General features: G+C 38.9%; 1 protein-coding gene across 20 annotated transcripts in view; it reads left to right on the plus strand.

The window, feature by feature from the left end:
* ABI2 (abl interactor 2) overlaps positions 1-19,300 on the plus strand; it is a 116,185-nt gene that overhangs the window by 29,693 nt on the left and 67,192 nt on the right. For all 20 annotated transcript variants that reach the window (XM_017946816.3, XM_017946820.3, XM_017946826.3 and 17 more), the window contains exon 2: positions 11,040-11,207. In XM_017946816.3, coding sequence (XP_017802305.1) covers positions 11,040-11,207 — 168 coding nt within the window. The remainder of the gene's footprint in view (positions 1-11,039; positions 11,208-19,300) is intronic.

Raw genomic sequence — 19,300 nt, forward strand, 5'->3', positions numbered from 1 at the left:
CTCATGAAGATTAACCTCTGATCATTTGTTTTATTTCTAAATAACCTCCTTTTTCTCAAGTGCTCCTCTGACACTTTTGGTGTGTAGGTGAATATCAAGTTAACCTGCCTCAGTTATTTCCAGTTTGTCTGTATATATGTTGTCTAGGCAGATGGCATAACGTATTTTAAAAGTGTCATGTTATTGAGAACTGAAGCCAGTATATGTTAAATGATTAAAAGGAACAATTTAAAGAATTTTAGAATTCTTTGGTCTCAAGTGACAGAAACTGAATTTGGTTTTTGGGTTTGTTTTTTTTTTGAGACAGAGTCTCACTCTGTTGCCCAGGCTGGAGTGCAGTGGTGCAGTCTTGGCTCACTCAAACAATTCTCCTGCCTCAGCCTCCCGAGTAGCTGGGACTACAGGTGCGGGCCACCACATCTGGCTAATTTTTGTATTTTTAGTAGAGATGAGGTTTCACCATGTTGACCAGGCTGTCTCGAACTCCTGACCTCCTGTGATCCATCCGCCTCAGCCTCCTAAAATGCTGAGATTACAGGCTTAAGCCACTGTGCCTGGCCTGTTTTTTTTTTTTGTGTGTGTGTGTGTGTTTGTGTGTTTCTGTGTGTTTGTTTGTTTTTGAGACAGGGCCTTGCTCCGTTGCCCAGGCTGGAATGCAATGGTATAGTCATAGCTCGCTACATCTTCACTGCAGCTTTGAACTCCTGTGTTCAAGTGATCCTCCCTTCTCCGCCTCCCAAGTAGCTGGGACTACAGGTGTATGCCATCATGCCTGGCAAGTTTATTTTTATTTTTTGTAGAGACAGGATCTTGCTCTGTTGCCCAGGATGATCTTGAACTCCTGGCCTCAAGTGATTCTTCTGCCTTGTCTTCCCAAAGTGCTGGGATTGCAGGTGTGAGCCACCACACCCAGCCAGAAATGTAGTTTGAACAAACTTAAACAACAAAATGTGAATTTATTAGTTATTAATTAAACCATGTGAAGGAGCAGGAATCACTGGAATCAGGAACTCAAACACCTTTAGAACTTTGTCTCATTTCTACTTCTTTATGCATGTTGGCTTCATCCTTTCAGATGGGCATACTTCATTTACTGTGAGATATCCTTTCATGTGTTTTGAGCCTTGTGTATTAATAGTTCTGACATCAGAAGACAAAAGCATTCTCTCTTTTAGAATCAGTTTGAAAAATTCAGCCAGGCATGGTGATTTACACCTGTAATTCCAGCACTTTGGGAGGCTGAGGTGGGCAGATCACTTGAATCCAGCCTGGCTAACATGGCGAAACCCAATCTCTGCTAAAACAAAACAGAACATAACACAAATTAGCTGGTTGTAATGGTGCACGTCTGTAATCTTAGCTGCTCTGGAGGCTGAGGCACAAGAATTGCTTGAGCCTGTGAGCAGAGGTTGCAGTGAGCCGATATCGTGCCATTGCACTTCAGCCTGGGTGACAGAGTGAGACTCTCTGTCTCAAAAAGAAACAGAAACAAAACAAAACAAAAAAAACAAAACCCGAAAAACGAAAACAAAAAACAAAAGAAAAGTCCAGAGAGGGATCTATGTCATGGTTCTGTTGCTTGAACAAAATCACTGTGGGCCTGAAGTGGGCAAATGTATTGGAATTTCCCTAGCGTAGGTCAGACTGTGGAGTGTGTGATGGAGAGAAGGCATTTTGTTTTCCTTTTTAATCAAGATGCTTCTGAGACAAACGTGATCTATGACAGATTAAATAAAGTTTTTTTGTAACATAATCAGTCTTTTTATATATGCCTTTATATTTTCCTTCATTTTCTTATGAGCTGAAGACTTCTGATTCCCAAGTTGATAGAATTTTCACTGATTACATTTTCACTTGAGTTCTTATGAGTGGTGTCTTGATTTAGAGTATTCAGCCTGTAGTTTCTCTCATTTGTAGAATGTACAAAGATCCCAAATCTGTACTTTGCTTAACGTAAAAGAATCAATATTTTTTAATCTGTTGTAGTTAGACAATATACAGGTTATATTTAAATATGTTCAAGTATATAAATGTGTGTGTCTTAGTTCATTGGTCCTTCTAAAACTTAGTTCATTGGTCCTTCTAAAATCTTAGGCTAGGTAACTTAGCAGAGATTTAGTGCTCGCGGTTTTAGAGGCTGGGAAGACCAAGAGCAAGACGTCAGCGGATTTGGTGTCTGATGATCACCTGTTCCTCATAAATGGTGCCTTCTGTGTGTCCTTATTTGGCAGAAGGGACAAACAAGCTCCTTTGGCCCTTTTTTATAAGGACACTAATCCCATTCATGAAGGCTCTGCCTAGTCACCTCCTAAAGGCTCCGTCTTTTAACACCATCACCATCAGAGTTAGGTTTCAACATGTACATTTTTGCGGGGGGACACAAAAAATTCAGACTATAGCAATGAGTATTTAGAAATTAAGCAGTTTTGGCCGGGCGCAGTGGCTCACGCCTGTAATCCCAGCACTTTGGGAGGCCGAGGCATGCAGATCACAAGGTCAGGAGATCGAGACCATCCTGTCTAACTTGGTGAAACCCCATCTCTACTAAAAATACAAAAAATTAGCCGGGCATGGTGGCAGGCTCCTGTAGTCCCAGCTACTCAGGAGGCTGAGGCAGGAGAATGGCGTGAACCCGGGAGGTGGAGCTTTCAGTGAGCAGAGATCGTGCCACTGCACTCCAGCTTGGGCGAGAGAGTGAGACTCTGTCTCAAAAAAAAAAAAAAAAAAAAAAAAGAAAGCAGTTTTGGCTGGGCATGGTGGTTCATGCCTGTAATCCCAGCACTTTGGGAGGCCAAGGCAGGTGGATCACAAGGTCAAGAGACTGAGAGACTATCCTGGCCAACATGGTGAAACCCATCCCTGCTAAAAATACAAAAATTAGCTGGGTGTGGTGGCACATGCCTGTAGTCCCAGCTACTCAGGAGGCTGAGGCAGGAGAATTGCTTGAACTTGGGAGGTGGAGGTTGCTGGGAGCTGAGATCCCACCACTGCACTCCAGCCTGGGCGACAGAGCGAGACTCCATCTCAAAAAAAAGAAAAAATTAAGCAGTTGTATTAAGGCCTTTTTAAGTTAGTTAATGTAGTCTATTTTATTTTAGGATTAAAAAAACCTTAAATTTATTTAAAAACAATTTGTGTTGTCATGTGAGATTGGTTATCAATGATAAAGGTTCTTATTGGTAAGAGTATGAGGAATGCTTTAAACACAAGGTGAAGTGTTGGGTGGAGCAGATTATTTTGCCTTAGATTTTGAGAAGCTGGAAAGGGGAAATGGGATATGATGAAGGGAAACAAATTGGTGGTTTGGGGTAGAACAGTTGAGGCACTGTAAATAAGAAGTAAGAAGAATTAAAACAGTGTAAGTAGTGGAGGACAGAGATGGTAAGAGTAGAGAGAAATGAATAGGCTAAAGAAGCAGTTTAGCAAGAGGGGCAAAATGGAGAATTTAGATACCGGGAATGACCTGATTCAGGCTAATAAGTGACTTTTGCCTAGAGATCAGTCTGACTGGGGCTCAATATATGGCCTAGCTGTGAAACAACAGATGATGAATGAGAAGCCCAGCATGCAGAAAAGAAGTTTGCTTGGCATACCAGAGATTCTACCAATATTTAGGGACATGGCTTTCTAAGATCAGGAAACTTCTGAGTTTAGAACATTGAATCAACATAAGGTTAAATGGGGCTCTTGTTTAGTCTCCTTTGACTCTTATGCTGTTGCTAATATCATTTATGAAGTCAGGAAGGACCAAAATTAGGGTAACAACTTTCAAGGATGACCTATTCTCTATTTATTCAAGAGTAATGCATTACTGAGGAGAAGCGTGGCCTCAGCATGAGCACTAGCTCCACAGGTGTGACTGATGGCTGTCAGTGCTTTGTAAAGCATATTCCCTTGCAAGAAGATCTGAATATGTGTGTCTGGCTGCCACAGCAATCCTTGCTTGAAATAAAATTTTCCATTACTGTTAGAACAGTTCCGGAGAAGTCTCCTGTTGGTCTGTCTTGAGTCAGTGCCTTAGCCTGTCAGTGTCCAACAGGTTGGTATACTTTTGACAGACTTGGGTCATGTGTCTGTCCCTGAGGGGATGGGAATCAATTCTCAGGCTTAAATCACCATATGAAAGTGAAATTCTGTTACCAGAGAGCAGTAATGGATGCTGAACAAGAAAATGTTCGGCTGGGTGTGGTGGTGTGTGCCTCTAGTCCCAGCTACTTGGGAGGCAGAGGCAGGAGGACCACTAGAGCCCAGGAGTTTGAATATAGCCTGGGCAACATAGTAAGACCCTGTCTCAGAAAAGAAAAAAGTTCTCTATAATAGTGGTTTGCCACACTGAATTTTTTCTTGGCATGGGACAGTTTGCTGCACTGACTTTTCTTTTTTTGTAGGAAGCAGTATAGAAGTTGCCAGTATGCTGACACATAAAGGAAAACAGAATGAAAACTAAAAAAAAGGAGAAAGTCAGAGCCTGTTGTGTTGCATGGCAATAAAACCAGATGAAGAATAACCTGTTTTCAACCAGACAGTTCTTTATTTCTATTTAAAAAATGACTGTTCTGTGCAAATACAGGAAAATTTAAAAGGGCCGTTAACATAGACATTCTTCATCCTTTTGCCTAGATTGAATGATGTCCTGTGTCTTATAGTGTCGTTTATTGAGCAACGGAGTACCCTTTCTCAAGGCTGTGTCTGTGCTAAGTTTGCAGGAATCGAAATTTTGAGTGATTCTACTATATTAGTGAGGAAGGCTAGTGAAGAATAATTACTTCCCTTGTGGTCCTTCTTGAATCCTCAGGAGATTTAACTAAAAATAATTTTTTGTTTGTTAGAGGAAACATTTCTGATGAGTTCTGCTGTTGACAGATCAGTTTGGAAAGAAAAGAGCTCTGCAGTTGATCAGCATGGTAATATATTTCTAGTTCATTTGTATGCTGGACCCTGGATGACATAGTTCCTGTGATCTCAGTTATTCTGGCAGTAGCTCAGCTAGTTCATATCCACAGTTGTGGCAAAAAAACACTTTTGTACTGAAACAAGTGAAGTAGATAATGTGGCATCCAGAATGTGCTGTTGTGGTCTGTTTTTCATCTAAGCATGAAATAATGATATTGAAAAACTGTTTTTAATTATAAGAGGAATATATAATGTTAGATAAAATAACCTGTACTTTCATTGTGAACATTTCTTTTAATAATTTCTAATATAGCAGTACAAGGTCATGTTGTTTGGAGGTTCTGGGAGTAGTTGCTTTATATTCACATTCATGTAATTGGGAGTATGTTACCTTTGGGTCCCACTACATTTTAAATACTGAGTTTTACTATATTTTGAGTATTTTGTTTTTTCTATTGGTATTTAATTTAATTAATTAATTTATTTATTTTGAGACTGAGTCTCACTCTGTCGCCCAGGCTGAAGTGCAGTGGCACGATCTTGGCTCTGTGCAACCTCTGCCTCCTGGGTTCAAGCTATTCTCCTGCCTCAGCCTTCCAAGTAGCTGAGTTGACAGGTGTGGGCCAGCACACCTGGCTAATTTTTGTATGTTTAGTAGAGACAGGGTTTCTCTATGTTGGGCAGGCCGGTCGGACCTGAGGTGATCCACCTGGCTTGGCCTCTGAAAGTGCTAGGATTACAGGTGTGAGTCACCATACCCAGCCTGTATTTTATACACTTTTGTTTTGAGATGGTCTCACTCTGTTGCCCAGACTGGAGTGCAGTGACGTGATCTCAGCTCACTGCAGCCTTGCCTCCTGAGTTCAAGTGATTCTCCTGCCTTAGCCTCCTGAGTAGCTGGGACTACAGGCATACACTACCACGTCTGGCGAATTTTTGCATTTTTAGTAGAGACAGGGTTTTTACCATGTTGGCCAGGCTGGTCTTGAACTCCTGGCCTCAAGTGGTCCGCCTGCCTCGGCCTCCCAAAGTGTTGGGATTACAGGTGTGGCCCAGCGCGCCTGGCAGTATTTTAAATACTTTTACATTAAAAAAAATTTTTGTGTGAGTATATAGGAGCATATAGGTGTATATATTTATGGGTTGCCTGAGATATTTTGATACAGGCATACAATGTGTAATAATCACATTAGGGTAAATGGGATGTCCATCACCTCAAACATTTACCCTTTGTGTTATAAACAATCCAACTATACTTTTCGGTTATTTTAAAATGTAAAATTAAATTATTTTTTATGAAATCACCCTGTTGTGCTAGCAAATACTAGGTCTTACTCATTCTTTCTATTACGTTGTATCCATTAACCATTCTCACTTTCCCCTTATGTCCACCATTCTCACTTTCCCCCTACCTCCCCGCTCCCCTACCTCCCTATCTTTCCTTCTACCTCCTCCTCTCCTACCTCCCCACTTTCCCCCTACCCTTCCCAGCCTCTGGTAACCATCCTTCTACTCTCTCTTTCTATGAGTTCAATTGTTTTAATTTTTAACTCCCACAAATAAGTGAGAACATGTGATCTTTCTGTGCCTGGCTTGTTTCACTTAATGTAGTGACCTCCAGTTCTGTCTATGTTGTTACAAATGATTGAATCTCATTCTTTTTTATGGCTGAATAGTACTCCATTGGGCATATGTACCATATTTTCTTTTCTTTTCCTTTTTTTTTGAGACGGAGTTTTGCTGTTGTTACCCAGGCTGGAGTGCAGTGATGTGATGTTGGCTCACTGCAACCTCTGCCTCGTGGGTTCAAGCAGTTCTCCTGCCTCAGACTCCCAAGTAGCTGGGATTACAGGCATGCACCACCATGCCCGGCTAATTTTGTATTTTTGGTAGAGATGGGGTTTTACCATGTTGGTCAGACTGGTCTCAAATGCCTGACCTCAGGTGATCTGCCCACCTCGGCCTCCCAAAGTGCTAGAATTATAGGCGTGACCCATCACACCTGGCCTGCACCATATTTTCTTTATCCATTCATCCTTTTTTTTTTTTTTTTTTCAAATTTTATTTTGAGACAGGGTTTTGCTTTTGTCGCCCAGGTTGGGGTGCAATGGCATGATCTTGGCTCACTGCAACCCCCGCCTCCTGGGTTCAAGTGATTCTCCTGCCTCAGGCTCCTGAGTAGCTGGGATTACAGGCACCTGCCACCATACCCAGCTAATTTTTGTATTTTTAGTAGAAACGGGGTTTCACCATGTTAGTCAGGCTAGTCTCGAATTCCTTACCTTAAATGATCTGCCCGCCTCAGCCTCCCAAAGTGTTGGGATTACAGGTGTGAGCCACTGCATACTTGTACATTGGCTAGGAACTGAACCCGGGCCTTCTGTGTGGAAGGCGAGAATTCTACCGCTGAACCACCACTGTGCTGATTTATCCATAGAGCAGAGTAAACAAATGGCAGCCCTGGTCCTTTAAACTTTATCTTGAACTTAGAAATAACAAGAAAAGACCCTTGAGCCCCAAATAACTTTTTGATGAGCATGCAAATGTAAAATACATTTCAGAAAGATTTAAAAATCTTTTGGACCTCTATGCTTTATAATTATTGCTTATAGTTGACTAGGATGGAATGTTTAATTTTCAGTTTCTATTATTTTATATTAATGCACATACACATATTTTTTTAACTAAAATTTTTTTTGAGGGACATGGTCTTGCTTTGTTACCCAGGCCAGAGTGCAGTGATGTGATCATGGCTCACTGCATCTTTGACTTCCTGGGCTCAAGTCATCCTCCCACCTCAGCCTCTCGTAGATAAGACTGCAGGGGGTCCACCATCATGCCTGACTGATTTTTAAATTTGTGTAGAGTTGAGGTCTCACAATGTTGCCCAGGCTGGTCTTGAACTCCTGTCTTTAAGCAATGCTCCTGCCTCAGCCTCCTAATGTCGTGGGATTGCAGACATGAACTGCCATGCCTGGCCAGCGTTATACTTTACTCTTTTTGATAATGGAAGTACTACATGCCCAAGTTAAAAAAAAAAAATTAAGCCATATTGAAAACATTTTAAAAATCCGAATCAACCAACATTCAGAGAAAACTTAGGTTATCATTTTGGAGCTTACTTTTTGGACATTTTTCTTGTGCTCGTATTTACACACAGGCACATACAGAATTATGATGATTATGTTCAAGATGCATTGTAATCAGGTTTTTTCCACTTAGTTATATCGTAGATATCTTTATGTAGCAGTAATGCATAGCAATACCATTTTAAGTTACTGCATTAATGTACTATGTGAATGTATTGTTTAGTCAGCCTCATGCTTTTTCTCTTTCATCATTAAATGAGTTAATGAACATGAATATTCTTGTCTGTACCTTTTTCTTATTTGATTATTGTTTATTCACATAATTTAAAGCTACAAATGTAGTGAAACTTGTAAAACTTCAGAGTGAAATATTGAAGCCCTTGAGGTATTGGTATTTTTTATTATTATTATTGTTATTATTATTATTATTATTATTTTGAGATGGAGTTTTGCTCTTGTTGCCTGGGCTGGAGTACAGTGGTACAATCTCTGCTCACTGCAACCTCTGCCTCCTGGGTTCAAGCGATTTTTCTGCCTCAGTCTCCCGAGTAGCTGGGACTACAGGTGCACGCCACCATGCCCAGCTAATTTTTGTATTTTCAGTAGAGATGGGGTTTCACCGTGTTGGCCCAGGATGGTCTCGATCTCTTGACCTCGTGAGCCACTGCACCTGGCCGAGGTGTTGGTATTTTTTTAGTATGATATTGTTGCTTGGTGAAGCCAGAGAGTTGTATTTCATAGTGTCAGTCTCAGGTGTTTCAGAATACTGCTTCAGTCATATCCTGAAGTGGTTCCAGAATTGCTGTATTGGAGCATTTTTAGGGGTAGCTGTAAATTTGAAAATGTATTTTCGTAACACGATAATTGAAGGCTGGTGGGGAAGATGATGGAGATGACATCTCCCACATGCCCTTTGATAATATGTTGGCAGTAAAATTAATGGCTAAGAAAAAGTTATTTATATTTATGAATGTTGTAATTTTACTGTTAGTGTCATGATTTGCAAGCCAAGACAGAGGCTTTTTACAAATAAAAAAAAATGCTATATATGGTGGTTTATAGTGTTTCACCTATGGTAAAGCTACTTGTGTCCCCAGTGTGGACCTGTTTTAGTTACTGGTAAAAGTAATAATGAAATAGAAATGTACTGAAAATTTTACTTGGAAGATTAGTGGGGGTGTGGTTTATTTTTTACACATTTATTTAAGACGTCTTGAAATGGTATACTGATTTAGAAGATACATACAAGACAAATAATCTGAGAATTACTTTCATTTTTCTGAATTAGCTGTGTAGAGTCTGTTAAGAATTCAATTTTTAAAAACTGGTTAAAAATCTGACTAAACATTTGCCATTACTGATATTCTCAACCTGCCTTTTTCTTCATACTGCTCATCATGTTACCTTTATTTTGCCTGTACTTTATTTTTATTCACCTTAATTTACCTTAGTAATTTATGTGGATCTTCTCCCATGGTAAGTCCTTGAGAGCAGATACAATGTTTTAAAATTGCTCAACTCTGAGCACAATGTTTTGTATATATGGTATATACTTGTGGATTATATTGAATGAATGTGTCACCTTTTTTTTTTGTAACAAAAATACTCTCTTTCTTTGATCCTTAGAATTTCCTCCTGACATTTTCTGTTACTTTTATTTTACAGAGGATGGGACCAGATTTGTTTGCTTCTTCTATTAATGAAAATACTTGCTAAGCCATCTATAAATATTTTTACAAAATTGAATATTATTATTTCCATTTCATTGAGTAAAGCCTTACTCTATGGGATCAAGATCAGGAAAACTATTTATCTCTCTCAGGCTACGTGTTTTCTGGGGCTATTATCTTTTGTTTGTTTTGAGACGGAGTCTGGCTCTGTCACCCAGGTTGGAGTGCAGTGGCGCGACCTCGGCTCCCTGCCAGCTCCGCCTCCTGGGTTCATGCCATTCTCCTGCCTCAGCCTCCCAAGTAGCTGGGACTACAGGCGCCCGCCACCACACTCGGCTAATTTTTTGTATTTTTAGTAGAGACGGGGTTTCACCGTGTTAGCCAGGATGGTCTCAGTCTCTTAACCTCGTGATCCGCCCACCTCGGCCTCCCGAAGTGCTGGGATTACAGGTGTGAGCCACCGCGCTCTGCTGGGGCTGTTATCTTAATGCTTACAGAACTTTATTTGTATTTTTTTCTTTATATCTGTTTTTAAAATTTTTTTACTTTTTGTGGTTTTTTTCATATTGGTTTTTTCATGTTCATATATAAACGGTCATAGTATTTCTTAGACATAATTAATGGATAGAAATCTTAATTTTAAAATGGAAAAGAAGAATGAGCCTGACTGCATGTGTCAACTTAATTTATTTTAAAAATTGCTTAATGTTTAGCTGGGCATGGTGACTCATGCCTGTAATCCCGGCACTTCGGGAGGCCGAGGCAGGCCAATGAATCTCTTGAGCCTAGGAGTTTGAGACCAGCTTGGGCAACATGGCAGTTTGCATCTTGAAGGGTTATAACACAATGTTTTGGAGGGAAGGATCCTTTTATTACTTTTAGTTTATAATAATCATTATTACCATTTTATTTATCATATCATTATTTATAATTAAATTTTTTTTTCCTGGATGCTTTTATATAATCAGACATTATGTTCTGGCCACATTTCACATAATAGAGTGAAAGGAAAAGAGGAATTCAGAAAAGCAGAAGAAAGTGTGTCAAAATTTATACGTTCAAATCAGTGCTACCTTTCCAAGCAGTGTATACTTTGCTCATTGCTCAAATTGTCCATTGGATCTCATTTTCTAGATAATGGCTTTAGAGTTTTATTTGCATCTGTACAAAAATGTGTCTATTCAACATGAAAACATTAGTTAATTCAGTCAGTAGTTGAGTTTGGGGTTTATGTGATACCAGTAGTTTTCACTTTCTGGTGGATTCGTTTTTTTACTTTCTGGTGGATTCAGTTAACAGAATCGTTGTGATGAGTTTTTTGTTAGGTTAGATTGCTAGAAATGGGTTATCTTTGAATTAATGATCACTGGTTTGTTTTTTTTCCTAGTCAGCAGATAAGCAGAGAGCCCTAGAAGAAACCAAAGCCTATACCACCCAATCCTTAGCAAGTGTTGCCTATCTGATAAACACCTTGGCCAACAATGTCCTGCAGATGCTGGATATCCAGGCATCCCAGCTACGAAGGATGGAATCTTCAATCAATCATATTTCACAAGTGAGACCACAATATTTTCCTATTTGCCTATGAGGAACCCTTAATAATAAACACAGGCTGTCTGTAATGCTGGCAGCTTTTATTATGTAAGTTAACTCACATGTACGATTTGGAAAATAGAAACTTAATATTAGGTTGTTTTTTGATTATATCTTTTTGTGGGTGGTTATCTGTGTGATTTTGATAAGAAAGTAAATTGTGAATTTTATTAAAACTCAGTTGTCATGGTAACATAATCAGCCCTATAATGAAACTTCATCCTTCCCCCCCTCCACTTTTTTTTTTTTTTTTAACAAATTTCTTTTCTTTTTTTTTTTTTTTTGCGACAGAGTCTTGCTCTGTCGCCCAGGCTGGAGTGCAGTGGCCGGATCTCAGCTCACTGCAAGCTCCGCCTCCCGGGTTTACGCCATTCTCCTGCCTCAGCCTCCCGAGTAGCTGGGACTACAGGCGCCCGCCACCTCGCCCGGCTAGTTTTTTTGTATTTTTTAGTAGAGACGGGGTTTCACCGTGTTAGCCAGGATGGTCTCGATCTCCTGACCTCGTGATCCGCCCATCTCGGCCTCCCAAAGTGCTGGGATTATAGGCTTGAGCCACCGCGCCTGGCCAACAAATTTCATACTTCTTTATCAATTTAAAAAGATAAACTTGATAGATTGGTGGCATGTTCAAAATTTTTTTTTTTCTTTTGGTAGGATTTATGTTTATTGGGATGGTACTATACCTGCAATAATGGAAATAGTAGCAAACCTTACAAAATTATTTTTATTATATATAACTTAAAGTTTATCACTTTATGAATTTGTAAAAGTTTTTAAAAAAATGTTAATCTGTCTTCATTATAAAAGCCATACTCATGAAAACCCAGAAAAAGAAGAAAAAAAGTGGAAAAATAAAAAACCATTTTACCACTTCCCAAGCTTTTCACTGTTAATATTTTGGTATATTGCCTTGTAATCCTTTTTCCTGTAAGTAGTTTTTTTGTTTTTTTTTTGTTTGTTTTTTTTTTTTGAGACAGAGTCTCTCTTTGTCGCCCAGGCTGGAGTGCAGTGGCCAGATCTCAGCTCACTGCAAGCTCTGCCTCCCGGGTTTACGCCATTCTCCTGCCTCAGCCTCCTGAGTAGCTGAGACTACAGGTGCCCGCCACCTCGCCCAGCCAGTTTTTTTTGTATTTTTTAGTAGAGATGGGGTTTCACCGTGTTAGCCAGGATGGTCTCGATCTCCTGACCTCGTGATCCGCCCGTCTTGGCCTCCCAAAGTGCTGGGATTACAGGCTTGAGCCACCGCGCTCGGCCAGTAGTTTTTTTAAAATGTAGCTGTGGGCTGGGCACACATCTGTAATCCCAGCACTTTGGGAGGCTGAGGTGGGAGGATTGCTTCAGCCCAGGAGTTCGAGACCAGCCTGGGCAGCATAGCAAAACCCTGTTCTCTACCAAAAATACAAAAATTAGCCAGGTGTGGTGATGCACGCCTGTTGTCTCAGCTACTTGGGAGGCTAAGGTGGGAGGATCATCTGAGCATGGGGAGGTCTAGACTGTATTGAGCTGTAATTATGATGTGCACTCCAGCCTGGGAGACAGAGTGAAACCCTGTCTCCAAAAAAAAAAAAAAAAAAAAAAAAAAAAGTAGACAGGATTATAATATAATAGAGTCAGTTATAGAATAGGTATAGAATTTTGGGTTCTGCTTTTTTAACTTAGTGTTAAAGCAAACGTAATCTCTTGATGTTGTAAGTTCTTCATAAACATTCTCAGTGGCTGCATAATGTTGCATGTATATGTTATGCCTTTCATAATCATTCCCATATTTTGGGGCCATTTAAAATAATACTGCAGTGAAAAACCAATTAAATTGCAAAATGCAATTTAAAAAATATAAAAATGATAAAGGTTTTGGTTTGTGCCTGCCTTTTTTCGAAGAGATCTTTGAAATGTTGTATTTTAGCACCTTGTCATTTGAATGATTTAGTATTATTCAACACTCTTTTTAGACCTAAATGATTAGAACTATTCTGGAATAAAAATAACTTTTAAATATGCATATTATTACTATTTTTTTAATGTCTTGAGAGTTCAGGGCTCTTTTCAAATGGACTGTTTTTGAGAGTCTAAAGTTTAGCAAATTTATATAACTGGACCAAATATAGTCCAGATAATAAAATCAGATACGGTATTTTTGAAAATTTATCAGACTGGTTTAGAGGATTTCTTATTTAATATTATTTAATCTGAAATCTGAATTTGCCATTATAAGGGTTTCTTCACATTTTATACAAACTTGTGCAGACATATTATTTATTGCTTGTTATATTGTGTATCTTAAGTTAAAAAAAAAGAATTGGTGAGTTTTAATGAGTGTAAGGTAAATTTCAGTTTGAAAAGGCTTCCTGAAGGAAATAATCAATGGAATTTAAAATGATTAAATAGATGAATTTTTTTTTTTTTTTAAAGAGACAAAGGCTTGCTCTGTTTCCCAAGCTGGAGTGTAGTTGTACGATCACAGCTCACTGCAACCTTGAACTCCTGGGCTCAAGGGATCCTCCTGTCTCAGCCTCCCAAGTAACTGGCTGGGACTACAGGCACGTGCCATGCTTGGCTGATTTTTGTTTGTTTGTTTGTAGAGACAGTGTCTTGCCATCTTGCTGTGGCTGGTTCCGAATTCCTGGGCTCAAGCAGTCTCCCGCCTCAGTCTCCCGAGGCGTTGGGATTACAGGTGTGAGCCACTTCTCCTGGCCTGAACTTGGTTTTCTATGGAAGGAGGGAGGTTGACAAATTGCTAATCTGATACAGCATTTCAAGATCTATTCTTGAGAATCCTAAAATTTTTCCATGTTTGAAGCATTAGCAAAGGATATTAAAAATAAACTTTTTTAAAAAAGAACAAATATAGAAGAGAAACTAGCATATTAGAGTTCCTAAAAAGGAGGAACTAGTTTTATTAGGCATTAGGGGAGAGTAGGAGAGATTATGTGGGTAAATGATGACAACAAGCAAATAGCAATCAAGGATAATAATTTATTTTCTGTTTAGAATTTTGTAGTACTTTGGTTGAAAAGTGTTGGCAAGCTCAAGGAGGAAGGTGAATACTCAACCACCCTAGATTTTGAGTATATGCATTAATTCATTTATTGAGAACATTTTCTTTGGGAGTATCAATCATATAAATTGGCATTTAATATGGTCAATTAATGCTATCTTTTAAAGCTATTTTAATGGATTAAGTAAAAAACAGAAGAATGGATAGAGATTAGTAAACCGGAAATAACAGAGGCCTCAGTCAAAGCTGTCAGGAATATGTCAAACCTTTTTTTTTTTTCAGAGTTGAGTGTCTAGGGGGCAAGAGTTGGAGAGGTAATAGATCTGCAGTTCTCAGTGGCTATTATGTTTATACAGAATGTAAATTATTATGTCAGATAAAGGATCAAGTCTGAGAAATAGGCTGATAGAGGCTGTATTTAAGAAATAAGAGTAATTTTAAAAATTTATGTATTTTCTAGCATTTGCCTCAAGGATTGAAATTTTGTTTTACTTGTGTTTACAGGTAGAATTCTTTATTTAAAAAGTCAGTTGAGGCCGGGCGCGGTGGCTCAAGCCTATAATCCCAGCACTTTGGGAGGCCGAGACGGGCGGATCACGAGGTCTGGAGATCAAGACCATCCTGGCTAACACGGTGAAACCCCGTCTCTACTAAAAAAATACAAAAAACTAGCAGGGCGAGGTGGCGGGCGCCTGTAGTCCTAGCTACTCGGGAGGCTGAGGCAGGAGAATGGTGTGAACCCGGGAGGCGGAGCTTGCAGTGAGCTGAGATCCGGCCACTGCACTCCAGCCTGGGCGACAGAGCGAGACTCCGTCTCAAAAAAAAAAAAAAAAAGTCAGTTGAATATCAAAACTATTTGATATTCTTCAGACTGGAATTTTATTCTGTAGTGTAGAAGAAAACATTTTCTGCTTACAAAACAAATAGTAAATACTCTAAAACAGGGGTTGGCAAACCTTTTTTAAATAAAAGGCCAGAGGGTAACTATTTTTTTGGTTTTGTGGGCCACGTATTGATAATTATTTTAGGTTTTATGGGCCACGTATGGTGTCATTCTCCTATTCTCTCTCTCTTCTTTCTCTCTCTCTCTCTCTCTCTGTGTGTGTGTGTGTATTTTTTTTTGGTGGGGGGGATGGAGTCTCATGATGTTGCCCAGGGTGGCCTTGAATGCCTGGTCTCAAGTGATCCTCCCACCTCAGCCTCCCAAAGTACTGGGATTACAGGCATGAGCCACCATGCCCGGCAAAGAGAGATGAATTGCAAGTAAGGTAGAGATGTGGACAGATTTGAAAGACATTTTAATTATGTTTTCTTTTCTTTTTTTTTTTTTTTTATGTGTGTATTTTTAAACAACGATTTAAAAATGTTAAAACCTTTCTTAGCTTCTGGGCCATATAAAAGCAGGCAGCGGGCCACATTCTGGCATGGAGCCTTAGTTTGCCAGCCCCTCCTCTAAAATACTTTTTCCAAATGTTTGAGTGTTAAATTTTATTATGATGCTTGTGTTATTAAAAATATTGTATGTTTCTAGAGGGAACCAGGGGGTTCTTGAGACCAGATTTTTGTGCAACTTGGGCAAAAATACTAGACTCTGAGAGTGTATAGTGAAGATTGAGTTGAAGGAATGGAGGGTTCAGTCAGGTCAAAGACAAGATTACACATTTATTGGAATGGCAATAAGCCTTAAGAGTTGTAAGGGTAGAGTTGTTTGGGACTAGTAGATACTAATTATCTAGGGTATTCAGTTTCTTTTCCCATTAGTATTTTTTTTCCCTATTGGCTGGGTAAGAACTTTACCACCTTTCAGCCTCCTATTCCGTTTGTCCATTTTAACGAAAATGAACGCTGAACAGGATTGGCCTGAAAAGGATCAGGGCATCTAGGTTTTACCCTGGCTCTTCTGCTGACTTGTGTGACATTTGACTTCTTTGAACTTAAGTGTTTTCATCTGTAAGATAGGACTGTTTAGATAATTTCTTAGCTATCTTCCATCTTGAATTCCTTATTTTTGTGATTCTCACAAATGAGCTTGATTTTATTTGCTTCTATTCTGTTCTGTTGGTTCTGCTCTTTACCTCAATCTGTGTCCACTGGTCTCAACCCTCTATTACTTTAATTTAACTGAACTGTTTTCCCAAATTACTCTGAATTGTAATCTGAGGATGGGAATTCCATTGACTCTACTCTGTATTGGGGAGAAATACTTCAACAAAACAAAGTAGAAACCCACTCTTTCTAAATGTCAGATGTTTTCAAAAACAGGATATTAATTGATTAGGAATATATAGTATCAGACACTTTTTTCTATTAAAAGGACAATATAGTATTAAGTAGTATACTAATTTTTACTACATTCATCATATCTATAAGGTAGTAGTAGGGTTGGTTCTTAACATGGATTATGTTATGTGTTTTAGGGATGGTAAATTTTAAAGAAATTCCATCTCTAGCTTTGTTGCTGTTATCCTGTCCATTCTTCGGAAGCATATTATTAAAACAAATGACATTTTTGATCTTCAAACTGATAGTGGAGTTAAATTAACATTAAATATTTCCCCAGAATATATTATTGGAGTAAACATGTAATTTCACTGAATACTTGTACAGGCACACATACCTTTAAGTCAGTGTAGTGTAACATTATTATAAAGATGAATGTTTCTTACTGTGCCTATTATTTTGTGTCCTTTTCTAGTAAGTTTTTTTTAAATAAAAAGTTTGCAAAACACTTTTCAAACTAAAATCCTTATCAGTTTGTAAACTAAAATTTTTCTAAGCGAGGCCCATCTTTTTTCTTAGCTAGTAAAATTAGTCAGTACTTGTCCATGTTCAAGTTTGTGATGGCTTAGAATAAAAGATTAAGCAAGGTCAAAAGGCAACATAAAGAACTTAAGAAAGTAGTGCTCATCCCACCTTCCCAAGGGCTGAGTAGGACTCACTGGGCCAGGCGTTAAATTAGTTAGCAGGTAACAAGTAAAGGAACTGGAAAAGAATTAATATAAAATAATGTAAAGTTGGAAGTAATTGTTCTCAAGAGCTAGGTATTGAAAGGCAGTGGCAGATCTAAACCTTAAGAACTCAACAAGTAGGGTAGCTTTTACTGTCTAAAAACTTTAGGCTGGGTGTGGTTGCTCATGCCTGTAGTCCCAGCACTTTGGGAGGCTGAGACAGGTGGATCCCTTGAGGTCAGGAGTTCGAGACCAGCCTGGCTAACATGGCAAAACTTCATCTCTCCAAAAAATGCAAAAATTAGCGAGGTGTGGTAGTGCATGCTTGTAGTCCCAGCTACTCAGGAGGCTGAGGTGGGAGTATCACTTGAGCCCAGGTGGTCGAGGCTGCAGTGAGCCATGTTCATGCCACTGGATTCAAGTATGGGCAACAGAGTGAGACACTGTCTCAAAAACAAAAAAACCAAAAAAGTTTATATAGATAGCCTTGCTTAAGAATTTCCAATTTTGGCCAGGCCCAGTGGCTCACGCCTGTAATCCCAGCACTTTGGGAGGCCAAGGTGGGTGGATCACCTGAGGTCAGGAGTTCGAGACCATCCTGGCCAACATGGTGAAACCCTGTCTCTACTAAAAATACAAAAGTTAGCCGGGTATGGTGGTGGGCACCTGTAATCCCAGCTACTCTGGAGGCTGAGGTAGGAGAATTGCTTGAACCTGGGAGCAGAGGTTGCGGTGAGCTGACGTTGTGCCACTGCACTCCAGCCTAGGTGGAAAGCGAAACTCTTGTCTCCAAAAAAAAAAAAAAAAAAAAAATTTCCAGTTTTAATTAAGGAGATACACTGAAGGTTATCAATATGTAATTATGCATAGAAAGTAGACTTTTTATACTTCCCAATTAATTTCCTACATAATTTTTATATCACTTTATAAAAAACTGAAAATTAGTTTGTTAGTAACTAATTTGTTTTATGAATGATACATAATTTGAAGAATAATTGTAATTTAAATATGTTTATTTGAAACATTAGCTTACTAATAAAAAAATTGAGACATACTTAAAAACACCCAATTTAGTTGGGTTAATCCACTGTAACTGTTTGACTGCAGATGTTTTCCCACACTGATGGGCAGCTAACTGAGGTAGTGCTATCCAATACAGTCAACTCTCAATTATCTGTGGTAATGGGAAATGACAATGCATGGATAATCCTAAAACAAAATATTTTATACAGTACCTTCCTGTCATCTGCTGTGGCCTGAGCATGTGCTTGGGTTCATGAGGGAGATGTGGGAGTGGGGCTCAGGCTTGCAAAGGAGCTGGGAGTCAGTATGGTTATCTCAAGGCCATAAAAGGTATCCTTAAGGAACCTGGGTTTCGCACTGTGGCTGAAGTGTCATGGGGGAAGCCTGCAGCATGCGAGATCAGCTTGGCAATATCAGTGAGAAGGATGGGGAAACTAATTAATAAGGAACTGTGGGAGAATAGATGTTTAAGTCCTACACAATTGCAGTGATATATCTTGGTGTGTTTTTTGGTTAACAGGATCTGTAGCAAACAATAATTATATTAATTGTGTACTTGTATTAGTTATGTTCGTCTTTGATTGCTAGCAGAACACATTTTTTACTTGCCACAGGTGAGTGCTGTTGTTGAGGCCTCTTCTAAATAAGTAGGTTTGTTGTCATATAACTAGTCACTTAAAAAACCCAGGATAAATTTGAAATACTTTTCTTACTTTTAAAATTCATCCTAAATATCAGTGTTGAACTTGTACTTCCAGAATTTAACTTAATGAAATTTAACATTATAATGTCAAAGAATATCCTGACGGCAAATGCAAGTGAATTTGATTTAGGAGAAACATAGTAGCCATATTTTATTTAAGAATATGTTACAGGAGCTTTCCTAAATTTCTTTTACAGCTGACAGTTGTCTACGAATTTATCAATGTTAAAGCTGCATGATAGATGTGAGGAGGGAGTGTTTATTATTCTGTCTAATTTGACTATGCTTATTTTCTACAAGTGAAAGCTATAAAAAAAAATTGAAGCAGATGATTGCTGAAAACCTTTAGAATCTTCTGGACCAACCTGAGAATCTTCTGCTTGTTT

The sequence above is a fragment of the Papio anubis genome, chromosome 10 (assembly GCF_008728515.1).
Source record: "Papio anubis isolate 15944 chromosome 10, Panubis1.0, whole genome shotgun sequence".
NCBI classification, from domain to species: Eukaryota; Metazoa; Chordata; class Mammalia; order Primates; family Cercopithecidae; genus Papio; species Papio anubis.